This window comes from Cebidichthys violaceus, unplaced genomic scaffold (assembly GCF_023349555.1).
Source record: "Cebidichthys violaceus isolate CVI_PGR_0920_01 unplaced genomic scaffold, fCebVio1.0.p SCAF_21, whole genome shotgun sequence".
NCBI lineage: Eukaryota > Metazoa > Chordata > Actinopteri > Perciformes > Stichaeidae > Cebidichthys > Cebidichthys violaceus.
Genome location: NW_027176384.1, coordinates 227639 through 240684, shown reverse-complemented (window position 1 = coordinate 240684; position 13046 = coordinate 227639). Strand labels below are relative to the sequence as shown.

At 42.2% G+C, this 13046-nt stretch overlaps 1 protein-coding gene across 1 annotated transcript; it reads right to left on the bottom strand.

Annotated features, from left to right (window-relative positions):
• Nucleotides 1–5940: 5940 nt before the first annotated feature.
• Nucleotides 5941–12841, bottom strand: LOC137877102 (glucoside xylosyltransferase 1-like). Its single transcript, XM_068716787.1, has 7 exons — nucleotides 12552–12841; nucleotides 11763–11973; nucleotides 11524–11655; nucleotides 10901–11152; nucleotides 10557–10680; nucleotides 10158–10330; nucleotides 5941–7408 (listed from the first exon to the last, which is right to left on the bottom strand). The coding sequence occupies exons 1-7, from the start codon at nucleotides 12752–12754 to the stop codon at nucleotides 7247–7249; spliced, it is 1257 nt and encodes a 418-aa protein (XP_068572888.1). The 5' UTR covers nucleotides 12755–12841; the 3' UTR covers nucleotides 5941–7246.
• Nucleotides 12842–13046: the final 205 nt, after the last annotated feature.

Genomic DNA, 13046 nt, shown 5'->3' with positions numbered 1-13046 from the left:
CTTTGCACGTACTGTATCTATTATACATACATAAGTTATTATGGGTTGTCAAAACATTTAATACATAGTATATTTTCCTTGCACTCCATGCCGTTGGCTAAATGTAATTCTGATGATCTAATGTGTTATCATACACTTTTTACTTCTACTACTTTAGATGAATTGTTCCCAGAAGCTACCTGGATCTAATAGTGTGCTCACAACAAGGGCAACATTGTGAAAAAGACACATTGATGATGCAATGAATCGCCAACATAAAACTAGCAGGGCCACACTTCAAGAGCTCTTGCAATTAATGCAAAGGAAAACAGCAGGACTCAACAGCAACTCTGCCCTCTTTGCTGCAGTCAGAGAATACCTGCTGAATTAATTGTGTGTGTTTGTTCTGAATGTTACATGATGATTGGTAATGAACCAAAGAACAACAAAGATAATCCAAGGAGGATGAGCGGAGAACAGTTTCTGTCATTTGCTATAGGACTAGACTAGTTGACGTGTGAAAGAGTCACTGTTGTGGTATCAGTCTCACTGTGTTCAAACATGTTGGTTCAGTTAGAGATTAAGAATTAAAAGGGACTGGGTTAAGTGCAGCGCCTAAGTCAACATGTTTGTTAGCTGAGAAGCTTTGAAGCCTGTCAGTCATTTCAGCTACCAATCTAGTTAGCTACCTGAGATATTATACCTGTGCTAGTTTAGGGAACTAACAGCGCTAAAGCCTGCTAAAGCTACTTTCCATGTCCCTGTGTCTGCCTGAAACGTCAATCGGCCATATCTGCGAACCCCTATACACACTTTTTTGGGAACATTATAATATATCACAAGATACCCTGTGGAGTTTTTTTTTCATAAGTAGCAATGACAAGAAATCTTTTTTTGAATGGGTCCCTGTTGCGTTTGTAACTTGTGAACACGCGACGCGAGTGTTATACGGTTTGATGAATTATTTTTCAATCTTTCTGCGACTTTTAACGTTTTTTGTCGAGCACAGCCGTTGTGGCCAGATATATACGGTATTAAGTGAATTGGAGCGGCCCCTCAAAGCATTCTGAAGTTGCTTCAATTTTTTCTCTTTGCCACTTTCCAGTTACTCTCTGCTCACGCTGAGAAAAAAACCTCTTTAACTCGCTCCATAGCAGGGCTTAAAACGTTTAACAACGCAATGAACGTGCTGCTTGTAGGCGCCAGCGGTATCTGAGAAGCTCCAGGCCAAATCACGCTGGTCTGCTCCCGCTCGCACACCCTGAACCCTGAACACAACACAGGCATTCATCATGAACAATCAACGTACTTGCAATGACAGTTAGGTTGATATGTTTTGGGATGAAAATTACCTCAAATAAAAGTAGAAATTTCCCTCCATCACTGTCATTGATATGAATAATAAAGAGCAATCTTCCCTTGCGTGCGACCAGCTCTGACACACACACACACACACACACACACAAAAGACCCTGTAGAGCCGAAATGAGTGTGCACACAAACACACCAGCTCTGGATACATACACAGGCTGAGCAGACGAATACAGTCGCTGTTTCACACACACACACAAATATATGCACACAGACAATAGCCTGCAACTCCCCTCCAGCCTGGCAGGTAATTGCTGTCTATGGGGGGACAGGTGCTTCTACAATAGAGCGCCAGTGTCCAGGCAGGCTCTATTCACTACTACTGTAATTACCTAATTGAAAAGCTCACATGGGAAAGAGGGTGTGTGTGAGTAAGAGCGACTTGGGTGAGTGGGGTAAAAAAAAAAGAGAGGAGAAAGGAAAAGATAAGCTTTGGGCTTTTGGAATACAATAAAGCTATACATATCACTGCACACACAGTCATAAGCACACTCAGTTTTGCAGCTATGAACAAATATTCACATGACCGCACACACACAAGCACGCGCTGAGGTATGTTCTGAAACAGAGCACTCCGGGGGTAAATATTGTCGAGCTGTGATTGAGGGATGGACCGAAGAAGGGAGCAGTAATGGGAAATCTATTGTTGTGCGATGAGGATGCGGCGGGGAGAAGAGGAGGAGGAGGGTCAGGGTATGCTGGGATATAAAAGCACCATGGTCACTCTCATTTCTGATGTCAGCTCCTCTATCTCAGCGCCCCCTCTGCTTCGGCTTCAAGTTTTATATGGGATCTATAGATAGGAGAGAGCAGATGGTGTGTGAGTCTGATGTGTGTGTGTGTGTGTGTGTGTGTGTGTGTGTGTGTGTGTGTGTGTGTGTGTGTGTGTGTGTGTGTGGGCATTTCCTGTGTGAAGGTGTATTGTGCACATGTGCATATAAATGTGCAACTTTGTGTTCCCATGCTGCTGACATTCTCTGCAAAAGGAATATTTTGAATTAGAAATAAACCTCAGCCATTCTGCGTTATATATCAAGAGTCCAACACATCTAAATAGTTTAAAGGGACAACATTTTGGGAAATAGGCTTATTCACTTCCTTGCAGGGAGTTAGATGAGAAAATGCATTATTGACTCTGGCTCTGGAGAAAGGTAACAACAGCACCTCTAAAGCTCACTAATTCATACAATATAGCCATATGGTTTAAAAGCTTACAGAAATTGAAGTGTAAAAGTTGTGTAGCCTATCTTTATGCTAACTGGCTACTAGCTGTAGCCTTATAACAGTTGTTAGAGAGTGGTATTAATCTTCTCAGCCAGGCAGAAACATCTAGCCTGGTTCATACCAAAAGTAAAAAAATAGATCCACCTACCAACACCTCTAAAGCTCAGTAATCCCTACATTACTATGTTTTATCTGCACAAAAACATAAGCATACAAATTACAATTAAATTGCCCAGCTGCTGGTGGTAGCTTCACAATTAAAATGCAGTATGCTAATGCTAATAAGCTCAATTTTAAACTTTTTCCTTTAAAAATGACGTGACTCACTCTGGAGAGAATCCCGGAGCTGTGTGCTTTTCACACTGTTGCTAGCTTTTATGTTTATATCGCAAACCCAGGTGCTCAAACCACTTCAAAACCCCTCCCGAGCTTCCCATTTTGTAGCGAGCAGTAACTCAACAACCTCAAATGCATGAAAAGACAATAACGTCTCGTTATTGTCCTTGGATGCGTTTGTCTCACGGTAGCAGCCTGGTTTGGGCTCTAATGTGTGCCTACGGTCTAGTACAAAAGCGAAGGAGCTCGTATCCCCAAGGCTAGCATTTTCAAGGCACACACTCACACTGGCGTTCTTGAAATGTTCGGAGGTGTGAACGTCTGCAACACAATCTATCTTTGAAACCATTCTGTTGCCATTTCTTGAAAAAAAAAAAAAAGAACATCTTTGATGAGCACATTGGGTATTTTTGTATTCGCAGTATGGTTTGTCTTTTCAAAGTTTGTCAAAGTTTGCGTGCCCTCTGATGGGTGCAGGAAAAAAAGAAATCAGGCATGAGAAACTAGGTCAGAGGATTTCAAAGGTGGATTCTTGTAGAAATAATGTGGAAAGATAGAAACTTAGGAATGCAGGAAGGTATAGGCAGGGCATGGGGATGGCAGGGTAAAATAAACTGATGAAAAGGAAAAAAAAAAAGGACAGAACACGCATTCAAAGCAATGGGGACAAAAACAAGGATCACATTTGGCAGAGAGACGGATAATAGTTGGACATTCCCGAGTGCTGCCTCCCTTGAAAGCAGCCAGATTTCGCAGAGAGCTGGACAGAGACGTCCTTTGGCTTGGCTGCGTGGTATTTGCCGCGACGAGTCCCACAAATAAACACAGTAAATAAGCTGTGAAGTAAATAAACCAATCTGCCGAAATACCCATCACTCTCTTTCTTCATGTGACGTGCCCAGTGAATCACTGAAGCAGATTCGGCATCGGTACGAGCAGAGATGTCATATTCCATCTCGCTGGGCGTCAAATGTACCCCGGAGTCGCACGCATGTAAATAAGAAGCGTGGCACAAGACATTCTGTTTGTGGGGAACGTTCAGGCCTGTGTGCCTCTCTCTCTCTCATCTCCTACAGCAGTGATATGTAGACTCTATTACAACATGTAAATGACCCCCTACTGTGCAATCTAGCAGTACAGTATGACATACATGCTCAAATTTTGCGAAGCAGAAGTCATATACAGAGTGTGTGATGCCTCTCAACCCGCTGCATTTGAACGTGTGCATTATGCATCCAGATACTGTATGATTCAAGCTGTCAGAATTAGACAGATGCCGTCTTGTCCCTCTATTTGGCAAGTCACATGAATAAAAAGGAACCTCTACTTTAGATCAAAGCGTACACTCACTATAAATGACACGTACATACAAGCACGGAGAGCTCACAGAGCCCATATTGAAATAGATATTGCTTTCTAATGAGATCCACTTCTAAAGGTTTTTTTTTTTTGTTATCTTTGTGCTTTATTGATGCTTTACAGATCAGCAATAACAACCACATTTGAGCAGGCGTATGTAATATCAGCCTTTTTTATTTTTAAGCTTTCTTCACAGTGGATGCATTTAGAGTCACAATGGTAATGTGGTACGTGTTGATGGATTAGCAGCAAAGGTTCCCCCTTGACCAGTTAAAAATTATGATAAAATACATTTCTCATGCTGCACTAATATACCTCTTCAGGTCCTTGTGGCGTCGATCGATTTCAGATTTTAGCTCAGTGGTTGTTTATCCTGATCAATTAATTCAGTTTATAATGAACCCTGCTAGCTATTCACTGCTACACTGTATGCCATCCAACTGGTGCACATACTTGCAACATGTTTGTTGTTTTTTCTTTTTCTTTTGATGATACCATTTATAAGTCCAACTCTGTTTTGAAAAGCAATAACCAAAAGATGGAACTCTGAAGCAGTAAAGTGCCCTAATTGCTATATTGGCTATGACAGCCTTGTTCTTTTCTTTCATCACTAACACACTCCGTCAGCCTTTTCTCTGTCCCCCCACTATGCACTCAGCTGTCCTCTTCAACATTTTGTCCTGTGACAATAGAGAAAAATAGCCAACCTTACCTTGATTCAAATATAAATATATTTCTCTTTCATGCACACATACACATACACACATTTAATTACTCTGTGTTGTGCCCATTTCCTCCTCATCTTCCACTCTACCCACTCTAACCCCACTCTAAAAGCTGGAGGTCATGTATTTATTTTAAATAGTTTCTCCTCCGGCCGCGATGGAACAAAAGGAATAAAATCTGAGTAATTTATTACGATATAAAACATGTAGTTTCAGGAAAATGAAACCTTCGGTGGACGGACGATATTGAATTTTTCTACGTGGTGCTCAATCCAAGCCATTGTCTCCCTCCCCTCTGGGGACCTGGCCTGTTACATGTTGCATTTAAGCACACAGGTCAATAAAGGTAATTGATAAGCTCTCATACGAATATATATAGTGATGAATGAAGGATATTCCTAGTGCAATGAATCAAACTACCTCTGAAGTCATAAACGGACAGTTGTATCCCCCATCTAATGGGAATAAGCATAAACTCATTCTACATAGTCAATGCAATACAGTGCCCCAGACAGGCACGTATACGGCTGTGTTATTGGTCCATCACTTACACTTTATGAGCACCTCAGAGCTGAGGCAGAAATGGTGTAGCACCTCCAGTGGTCTCGTCATAGATTATTGGAAAGTCCATTGATCTGCCCAAGGAGGCAATAGAAAAGTAGCATCAATCTTCTTCGTGCTACATCTTTATAGAATAAACTAACAAATATGCCTTGTGTTGGTAAAAAGAGAAAACTGCTAATGAGATGTTTGTAGTGTTGAAATTATAATGATTTTAAAAACTCAATTGCTTAAGTTGCTATCCCCTTATATTATTCCTTTGTCATATATATTTTATTATTATTATTATTGCAAAAGTACCGAAACAATATCTTTCATCCCTAAGCACTACTACCAACATACCAAAAAATGCTACCCTCTGGTGGTTAAACAAGACACACTGCTGTACAGTTCCACAAAAATTATATTTAATGTAAAAGAAAACACAGACAAACAGCACATGACATATAAACAAGTAAACATGTCATAAAGCATATCCTCACAATACAACCATACCAACATAAGCACTGAAAGTAACATTTAGAAAATACATTCAACGGTGCAAAACCGTAAAAAGAAATGCTTTGGCATTAGGAGTGGAACTTGTAGCTTATTCACATTTTCAATAGCAATTTTTCTGCATTATGTATCCTGGCTGTAGTATTGAATTATACATACATTGCCACTGTCAGAAACATGCGTGTTCAAAGTAACATAAAGAAATGTATAAACTTAGAAGAGACGAAACAAACATTTGTGTCGAGTCACATGACCTGACATCTCAAAACATAAACATGACCGTAGACCATGTGACTCTCCTCATTTTGCTTGTTGTATTTTGGGTAAAGGTAATCTGTGTAACAGATAAAATAACAGAGCAGGACAAACCTTTACTCAGGAAAACCGTATGCTCAACCCCTGCCACATATGAGGAACTATTCAAAACATTGTTTACACAACCACTTCATCACACACTCAGAAATTATTATCATTATCCCATGCATGCTCTCTGAAACGACTGCTCTTCCATGTTGTTGGTTTCTGAAAGTCAAAAAAGTGGGCCAGTGCATACATCTCTGAAAATGGGCCCTGCTGAAAGCCTTCGTCCAGTTCTGATATGATTATTTTGTCTCTTTTAATAAGAGCGTTTCACAGGGTTCAATACATTCTCCAATATGGAAAGTCAAGAGCTACTCTTCCAAACTCTTACAGATAGTTTGCACCATGAGGACTATTCCCCTTTAGTCGGTCACCAAAGGCATTGAAAGGACAAAATGATTGGAAGAGGAGACTGGATGCTGGCTGGTTTTTAAAAAAAATAAAAAAATCCCCAGTTGTCAGTAAAATATAAAAATGTCGCAAAAGTCTGTAATAGAAACAAAAAAAATCCACGTGTCCACCTGTAGTAAATAGTGTTCTCTGCTATACGTTCACATAACGTAACATTTAGAGCAGATTTCAGACATTTACATCACGCTCTTATCCAGAGCAACTTAAAATTAGGTGGACACTAATTAGTCTCAGTTTGAGACAATCCCAACTGTGTTTTCTTTCATTTTTTTGTGATCAGTCTAAAAACCCGGCTGTTCGAATCAGGGATCATTCAGCTCACAGGATTAGAAATAAACCTTACAGTATCTTGCTGTTTTTTTCAGCAAGCTCAAGGCCCGCGCTCCTTTTGGCCTCCGTCCCATCATTGTGATTCCGTTCTGTCACCGTCCACGTGGGACCTTACTGTTGATGTTTGCCAGGCTGTGTGCCAGTCTCTTGGTGAGAAGCGCGTGGGATTTACCACAATAAGTATGCGTCGTCTTCAGCAGCTCTTCCTCCAGTGGATCCAACAGCGAAGCCACTGGGTCTGGGCCAAAAGAGTACTGGAACGACAAAACAATCCGTCGCTTAGGTTTGGTGTGATGTATTGTTTCTAAATTTGCTCCGAGGATGTAAAGATAAATCCTAAAAGCACTCCGTATTCAATCGGAGAATAAGCTCCTCGGTTTGAAAGTACTGACCTTACATATTGAGACATTCAGGAAACAAAAAGCATCCTGATGAAAAGGAACTTTTAGCACAATATAAAGGCAGATTCATGTGGTATGAAGGAGACTTGCCAAGTAAGATGACTACTCTCCTGTTTCTACAGAGTGCTGAAACACGGGGGTGGCGGTTGTCTAAAGGTTGTAAACTTAAAATGAGCTGCTGAAATCCCAAGCTACTATCAAAACTCCCCTGAGGACAGCTCTCAACCTCCTACTGTTCCAGTGGAATTGATCGGATTTCCCAGCAAGTAAGCAAAGTGGTGCTTTGGGCAGCATTTGGGTTTCTTTCCCCGGATAAATTAAAAAATAAATCCGCAAGGCATGCTGAACTCAGAAGGAACTGCACATCTAATCTGATCGGTCGGCCGGGCAAAACATAAAGCGGCCCACGTTGTTGGAGTCAGTTTTATGCTATAGGCTTCCCGTCCAGTGATAACCGGGGATTTCAGAAGAAATTTCATGTCTTCCCAATAATGAAGGGGCCTTTACAACGCTCTGAGGAAATCAAAGGGGAATTACCATTTTTTATGCCAGCTCATTTGCTTTCGGTTGAGTCCCAGATATTGGGTCACAAAGAGAATGGCGTTTTTATGAGCACATTCTTCCACACACACACACACACACACACACACACACACACACACACACACACACACACCTCCAAGGTCATAAAGTTGCATTTACAGTTGGTGTATTGATTTTGTGTGGCTGATGGTGCACTGTTGGTGTGCAGACTCCAACTCTAAACGTACCATCGGCTGTAAAAATTTAACTGCTGCTTCCCGGGCTCAGCTTTTTTTGCAGCGGAGGGAGGGAGGGAGGAGATGCTTTATGATGGACAGACCGCTGTGGTCTGCTTGAGACAGACGGGCGGACAGACAGGGAGGAGCACCGCTGCTTGTATTCCCATTTCTTTGTGTCAGGATACAGGGCACAGCCACTGATTTATGAACATCTGTATCCAGTTTATTAAGAAAATAAGCTTTTCACATGACCAGACTTTTCATGACTGTATGAACCCTGTAAAGTGCATTTGAGTCCTCTGTCCTGTAGCCAGTTGTCTGAACCCTCCCACTTCTATAGAGCTGTTAATGTAGCGCTGTCCTGTTTGTCATTCACTCCATAACACTACTCGGATGGCCTGAGGTTCTGCTGCAGATGAACAAGCAGGAAATGGTCTGTCCAGTGAGATGAAACACACAGAATATCAATCCATACTCCTGGCCAAGCAGACTTAATCACAGTTCTATGAAAGTATCAATACCTACATAGGCTATTGGGGAAAAAATATGTGTTGGCGCATGCTATGGGCCCTAGGGTTTATGCTCACTTATAGCTGCAGAGGTACATGTGTGTCTACTGCTGTAATTGATCCTGTCCTATAAAGCTGCAGTTTGAACTGCAGGCCATGGATATGGTGTATATCAGCCATAGCTCTGATCTATGTTCAATGCTGTGTTAATAGGAAAGCAATGAGACTCCCAACGTTGATGGCTTCATTAAGTAAATGCCACCGGTGTCGTCAATATCATTACACTGTTGGTAAGCAACCCATAAACAATCCTCATGGGGGAAATTAGCTTTCACTCCAACCTTCTGGAAATGGTGGACATTTGTTTTCCAATGAAGACAATCGGATGTTACTAACACTTACGGTCTTTAGGGTCAGCGCCAATCCAAAATCTCATCTGGGAGGGTGAATGAACAGGGCAGTGATGGAGAGCAGGTGTGTCACTGGGGTTATTAAAGGGCTCCTCTCATCGGATGTTGCACTAAATTACACCGACAACACTTTGAAAGGGCTCAGCCGCCTCTTTTGTCTCTTTTTAACTGTAATATACCCAAGAGACTTGTAATAGGGGGCCTGTTTTCAGTCACTTTTCTGGTAGACACTCTTATTTCCCAAAATGCCTTTTGCCAAGTGTTCAGCACTCGGTATGTGTGGAAATAAAAAGTGCAACGCGTCAAACGTGATGTGCCAATGTATAAAACCTGTGATCATTGGAAGAAAGCAAGTGTTTCCAGTGAAAAAGGAGTGAGATGGATCCTCTACTAACGACGGACTGCAGGATGAGGCTGCATTGGCTGCTCCTTTGCTACCATCAATATCTGCCTGTATAATGTATGTGGCCTTTGAGACCTCAGGGGCTTCTGTTAATATTTACCTTTTAATAATGACACGTTTCTGTAATCAACTGTAATTGTAGACAAACTACACTCATCTTGATATGACGTCTTGTTATCTACTTGTGGTCTTCAGTAATTATTAGTGAAATAGATTTTAAAAAATGCACGGGCATCTAAAACATTTTTGTTGTGTTTGATGAAGATGTCTAAAGTGAACAATATTAAGTTATGAAAAGATGAATAGAAACGCAGTTAATTTTATGCACTGAAGACAATTTCTGTCCATAAATCCCATCATGTTGAATCCATGAACTTGTGACATAACGTGATGCAACATAAGGCCCATACTGTGACTGAATTCACAAATCCTATATAGATGCACAAGTGTATTAAAGCATCTCACATACTCCCAACGCAAACGCACCGATGCGTGCTACTGACTAATGCTCCTGCTCACCTTCCGTATGGCCTCATAAACGGCCCTGAATGCAGGCTGTTTGTGGTCGTGGTAAACCCCTCTGTTTCCATGCAGGATGTTGATGCCATCCTCTTCCGCTGATGCACAGTTGCTGCCATAGATGCAGTGATCTGGACGATAATTCCACCGGCACGGAAACTCCAGCAAGCACTCTTGTGAGTGGAAGTGTACGAGCACATTAACAAGTCAACAAATCAGTCCTGCAAAGGGACATCCTGTAGACTTTGATGAGCATGATAAGCTAATCTAGCAGTCAATAACAAGTAATCCTTCTCCAGTTTGTCTGTGGAGGCTGAAAAGCATAATGTATAAAAGTCTACAGTCTTGTATATGGAAATAAACATGCTATGTGTGCTGCACTGGTGCGTGCAGCCTTACCAGGGTTGTGGTGGAAAATGATATTGAGAAGATCTTGGTCTCCCCAGGTTATGTTGAGTTTGTATTTCTGAAGAAGAGGCATCAGCAGCTCCTCCCAACGCAGCCCCACAGATGTCATGTCATTCTGTCAACACATATGTAAACACCAAAAAGATGCCTTTACTGTGTCACAATATTGTAAGTGTTGGGAGCTTCATAATGCCAACTCCTTGCACAGACTTTGGTGCACAACATCCGCAGTGGGATGAGGACATCTTGTGGACAATAAAGGTAGTACACTAATACAGTAAACAGAGCCGAACAAATATCTCCTGGAAGAATGGGTCTTCAGAGTTCAGCCTTACCTTAAAGTACGTGTTCCTCATCCGTGTCATGTTCATGAGCATGACCCCTGAGTTGATGCCCGTCCTGCCGTAGAAGGGGTGGCGGGCGAAGCGGTTGTACCAGGCAATGCGGGGCTCCTCGTGCTCCGGGGCCATGGCGGCCAGCTGGGAGGAATTAAACTGGGACAGGAACGCCCACAGGCGGTCCACAGGCTGCAGGAAGAGGATGTCTGAGTCGACGTACACGATCGAGTCGACGTCCTTCAGGATCAGCTGTGTAGATGGAGAAAGACACACAGGAGATAGATGTCACCGAGAATATCAATAACGTGGATGTTCTGCAGTGGCCTGACAAAGCTGATTTTCCTCAGGGTGACAGAATACAATCATCTATCTTGTATAAAAGGTCAACTGCAAAAATTTTGGAACATTACTTTTTGCTACAGTGCTCATGGAAATACAAAACTGTTCATTTATCGCCAATTTTTGGAGCCGATCCCAGCTGGCATAAGGCGAAGGCTCCGTGTTTGTCGGACCTTTTTCTAACTTGGGTTATGTTTTGTCTATAAAAGTAACTGAGACTGTCATAATGACGTCAGATATGCATTTCCACTGTGGTTCTCATGCTTCTATAAGAAACTCACGGGTAAGAAGAGCCTCTGAGAAGCGCAGGGTTTGAAGAGTTTCTTCCACTCTGCTGCGTTCTCACTGGGGAAGCTGATGGAGTAGACTGTGTAGTTGAACCTGGAGCGAATAAAACCAGGCCACGCCTCCAACTGGAACACGGATACATTAATAGTAGGGGTATATTACACACGATATGATCAACACAAACTGTCATTTACAGTCAACAGGAAGCAACTCGCAGTATTTTCCCACTCACAGCTTCCGTGAAGCTGGCGTGTAGCTGCTCTTCGGCGAAGATGTGCATTTGGAGATGCTTGATGCTGAAAAGCACGGCGGACTTGATCATGGTGAGAGTCTCTTCCAGCCTCTCTCCACAGGCCACCACGGCCAGATGCATGGGGGGTTCAGGTCTGCTCTGAACACCGCCACCACCTGCCTCCGCCTGACCCCACTGACGCATGATGTACCTGAGTGAGAGGAAGGAGAGTCAGCGTGAGGATGTAAAAAGTGGATCTCAAGAGTCGAGGGTATAATAATAAGTTTAAACATTTGTTGCTAATCTTGACGTCAAAGGGCAGTTGATTCAACTAACTTAAACAACTTAATCTATTTTCTGACGTTTAACAGACTTCACATGTTGTAATATGCATTTTGTCCCATATGCCTTCAACTGATTTTCTTTTAATATTTATATATTGACAATCAGCCCAAATGTTAGGCTAGTTTGGTTCGTGGGAGTCATACTGTGTAGGCTATTTGTATGACAACTGTATCAATAACTTAAGTGATGTATCAATTAAAACCGGAACTCTGAGGGAGGCTGCACGTGAGGTCCCACACCTGTCCAAGTCTCGCGTTACAACCATAGAAAGATGAAGCTAACTGCAGTGCACTTTGTCTGCATTGGGCCGTTTAGTCAGTCAGCGTTACATTCCTATACATCCAGTGTGGTACAGAGTAACTTTTGATATATACATACACATGCGTATTTTTTACCCCAGTTATACCCAGTTAAAGCAGGAAAAACATTAATTTCCAGTCCTACCTATTGTACCAGTGTGGGCTTTTGGGCCCAGTTTTGTCCGCGGTACCTCGCCTGCCTCCGGGGACTCTCGGTGGGATGAAAACTCTCCTCGGTCCGTTTCCACCGACCGACACGTCCGCGTAAAATAATTTACTGTACACGTACAAGCCCGAAAACACGGCGAACACCGTGCACAACATTAGTGCACGAATGTAACGCCGCATTTTGGAGTTTGAAAACACAACTCGTAGCTACAGTCATGACATAGAAACTAAGCTTATAGTGTGAACTGCGAAGGTCGTCGCAGTGGGAACGCACTTCCGGTCAACGTATAAAAATAAAATGATTATCTGGCGTGTCAATTGCACCCTCTGGCGGTAACTTTGAAGACATTCATTTCTTCACGACACATTTTTAAATTTTCATGCTTTGAAAAAAATATAGATACTGTTGTAGCTTTAATTACCTATTTTTGTCTGTTTCGGTCTGATGGAATGAGTTAATATCTTGTCTAGT

What these genes read in the sequence shown, in the direction of transcription:
- LOC137877102 (XM_068716787.1), bottom strand. Translation starts at nt 12,754, where the DNA reads ATGCGGCGTTACATTCGTGCACTAATGTTGTGCACGGTGTTCGCCGTG. An exon ending in TGAGGAACACGTACTTTAAG is followed by an intron (nt 10,681 to 10,900) that starts GTAAGGCTGAAC and finishes ATGTGTTGACAG; the next exon opens with AATGACATGACATCTGTGGG. An exon ending in TTTATGAGGCCATACGGAAG is followed by an intron (nt 7,409 to 10,157) that starts GTGAGCAGGAGC and finishes TTGTCGTTCCAG; the next exon opens with TACTCTTTTGGCCCAGACCC.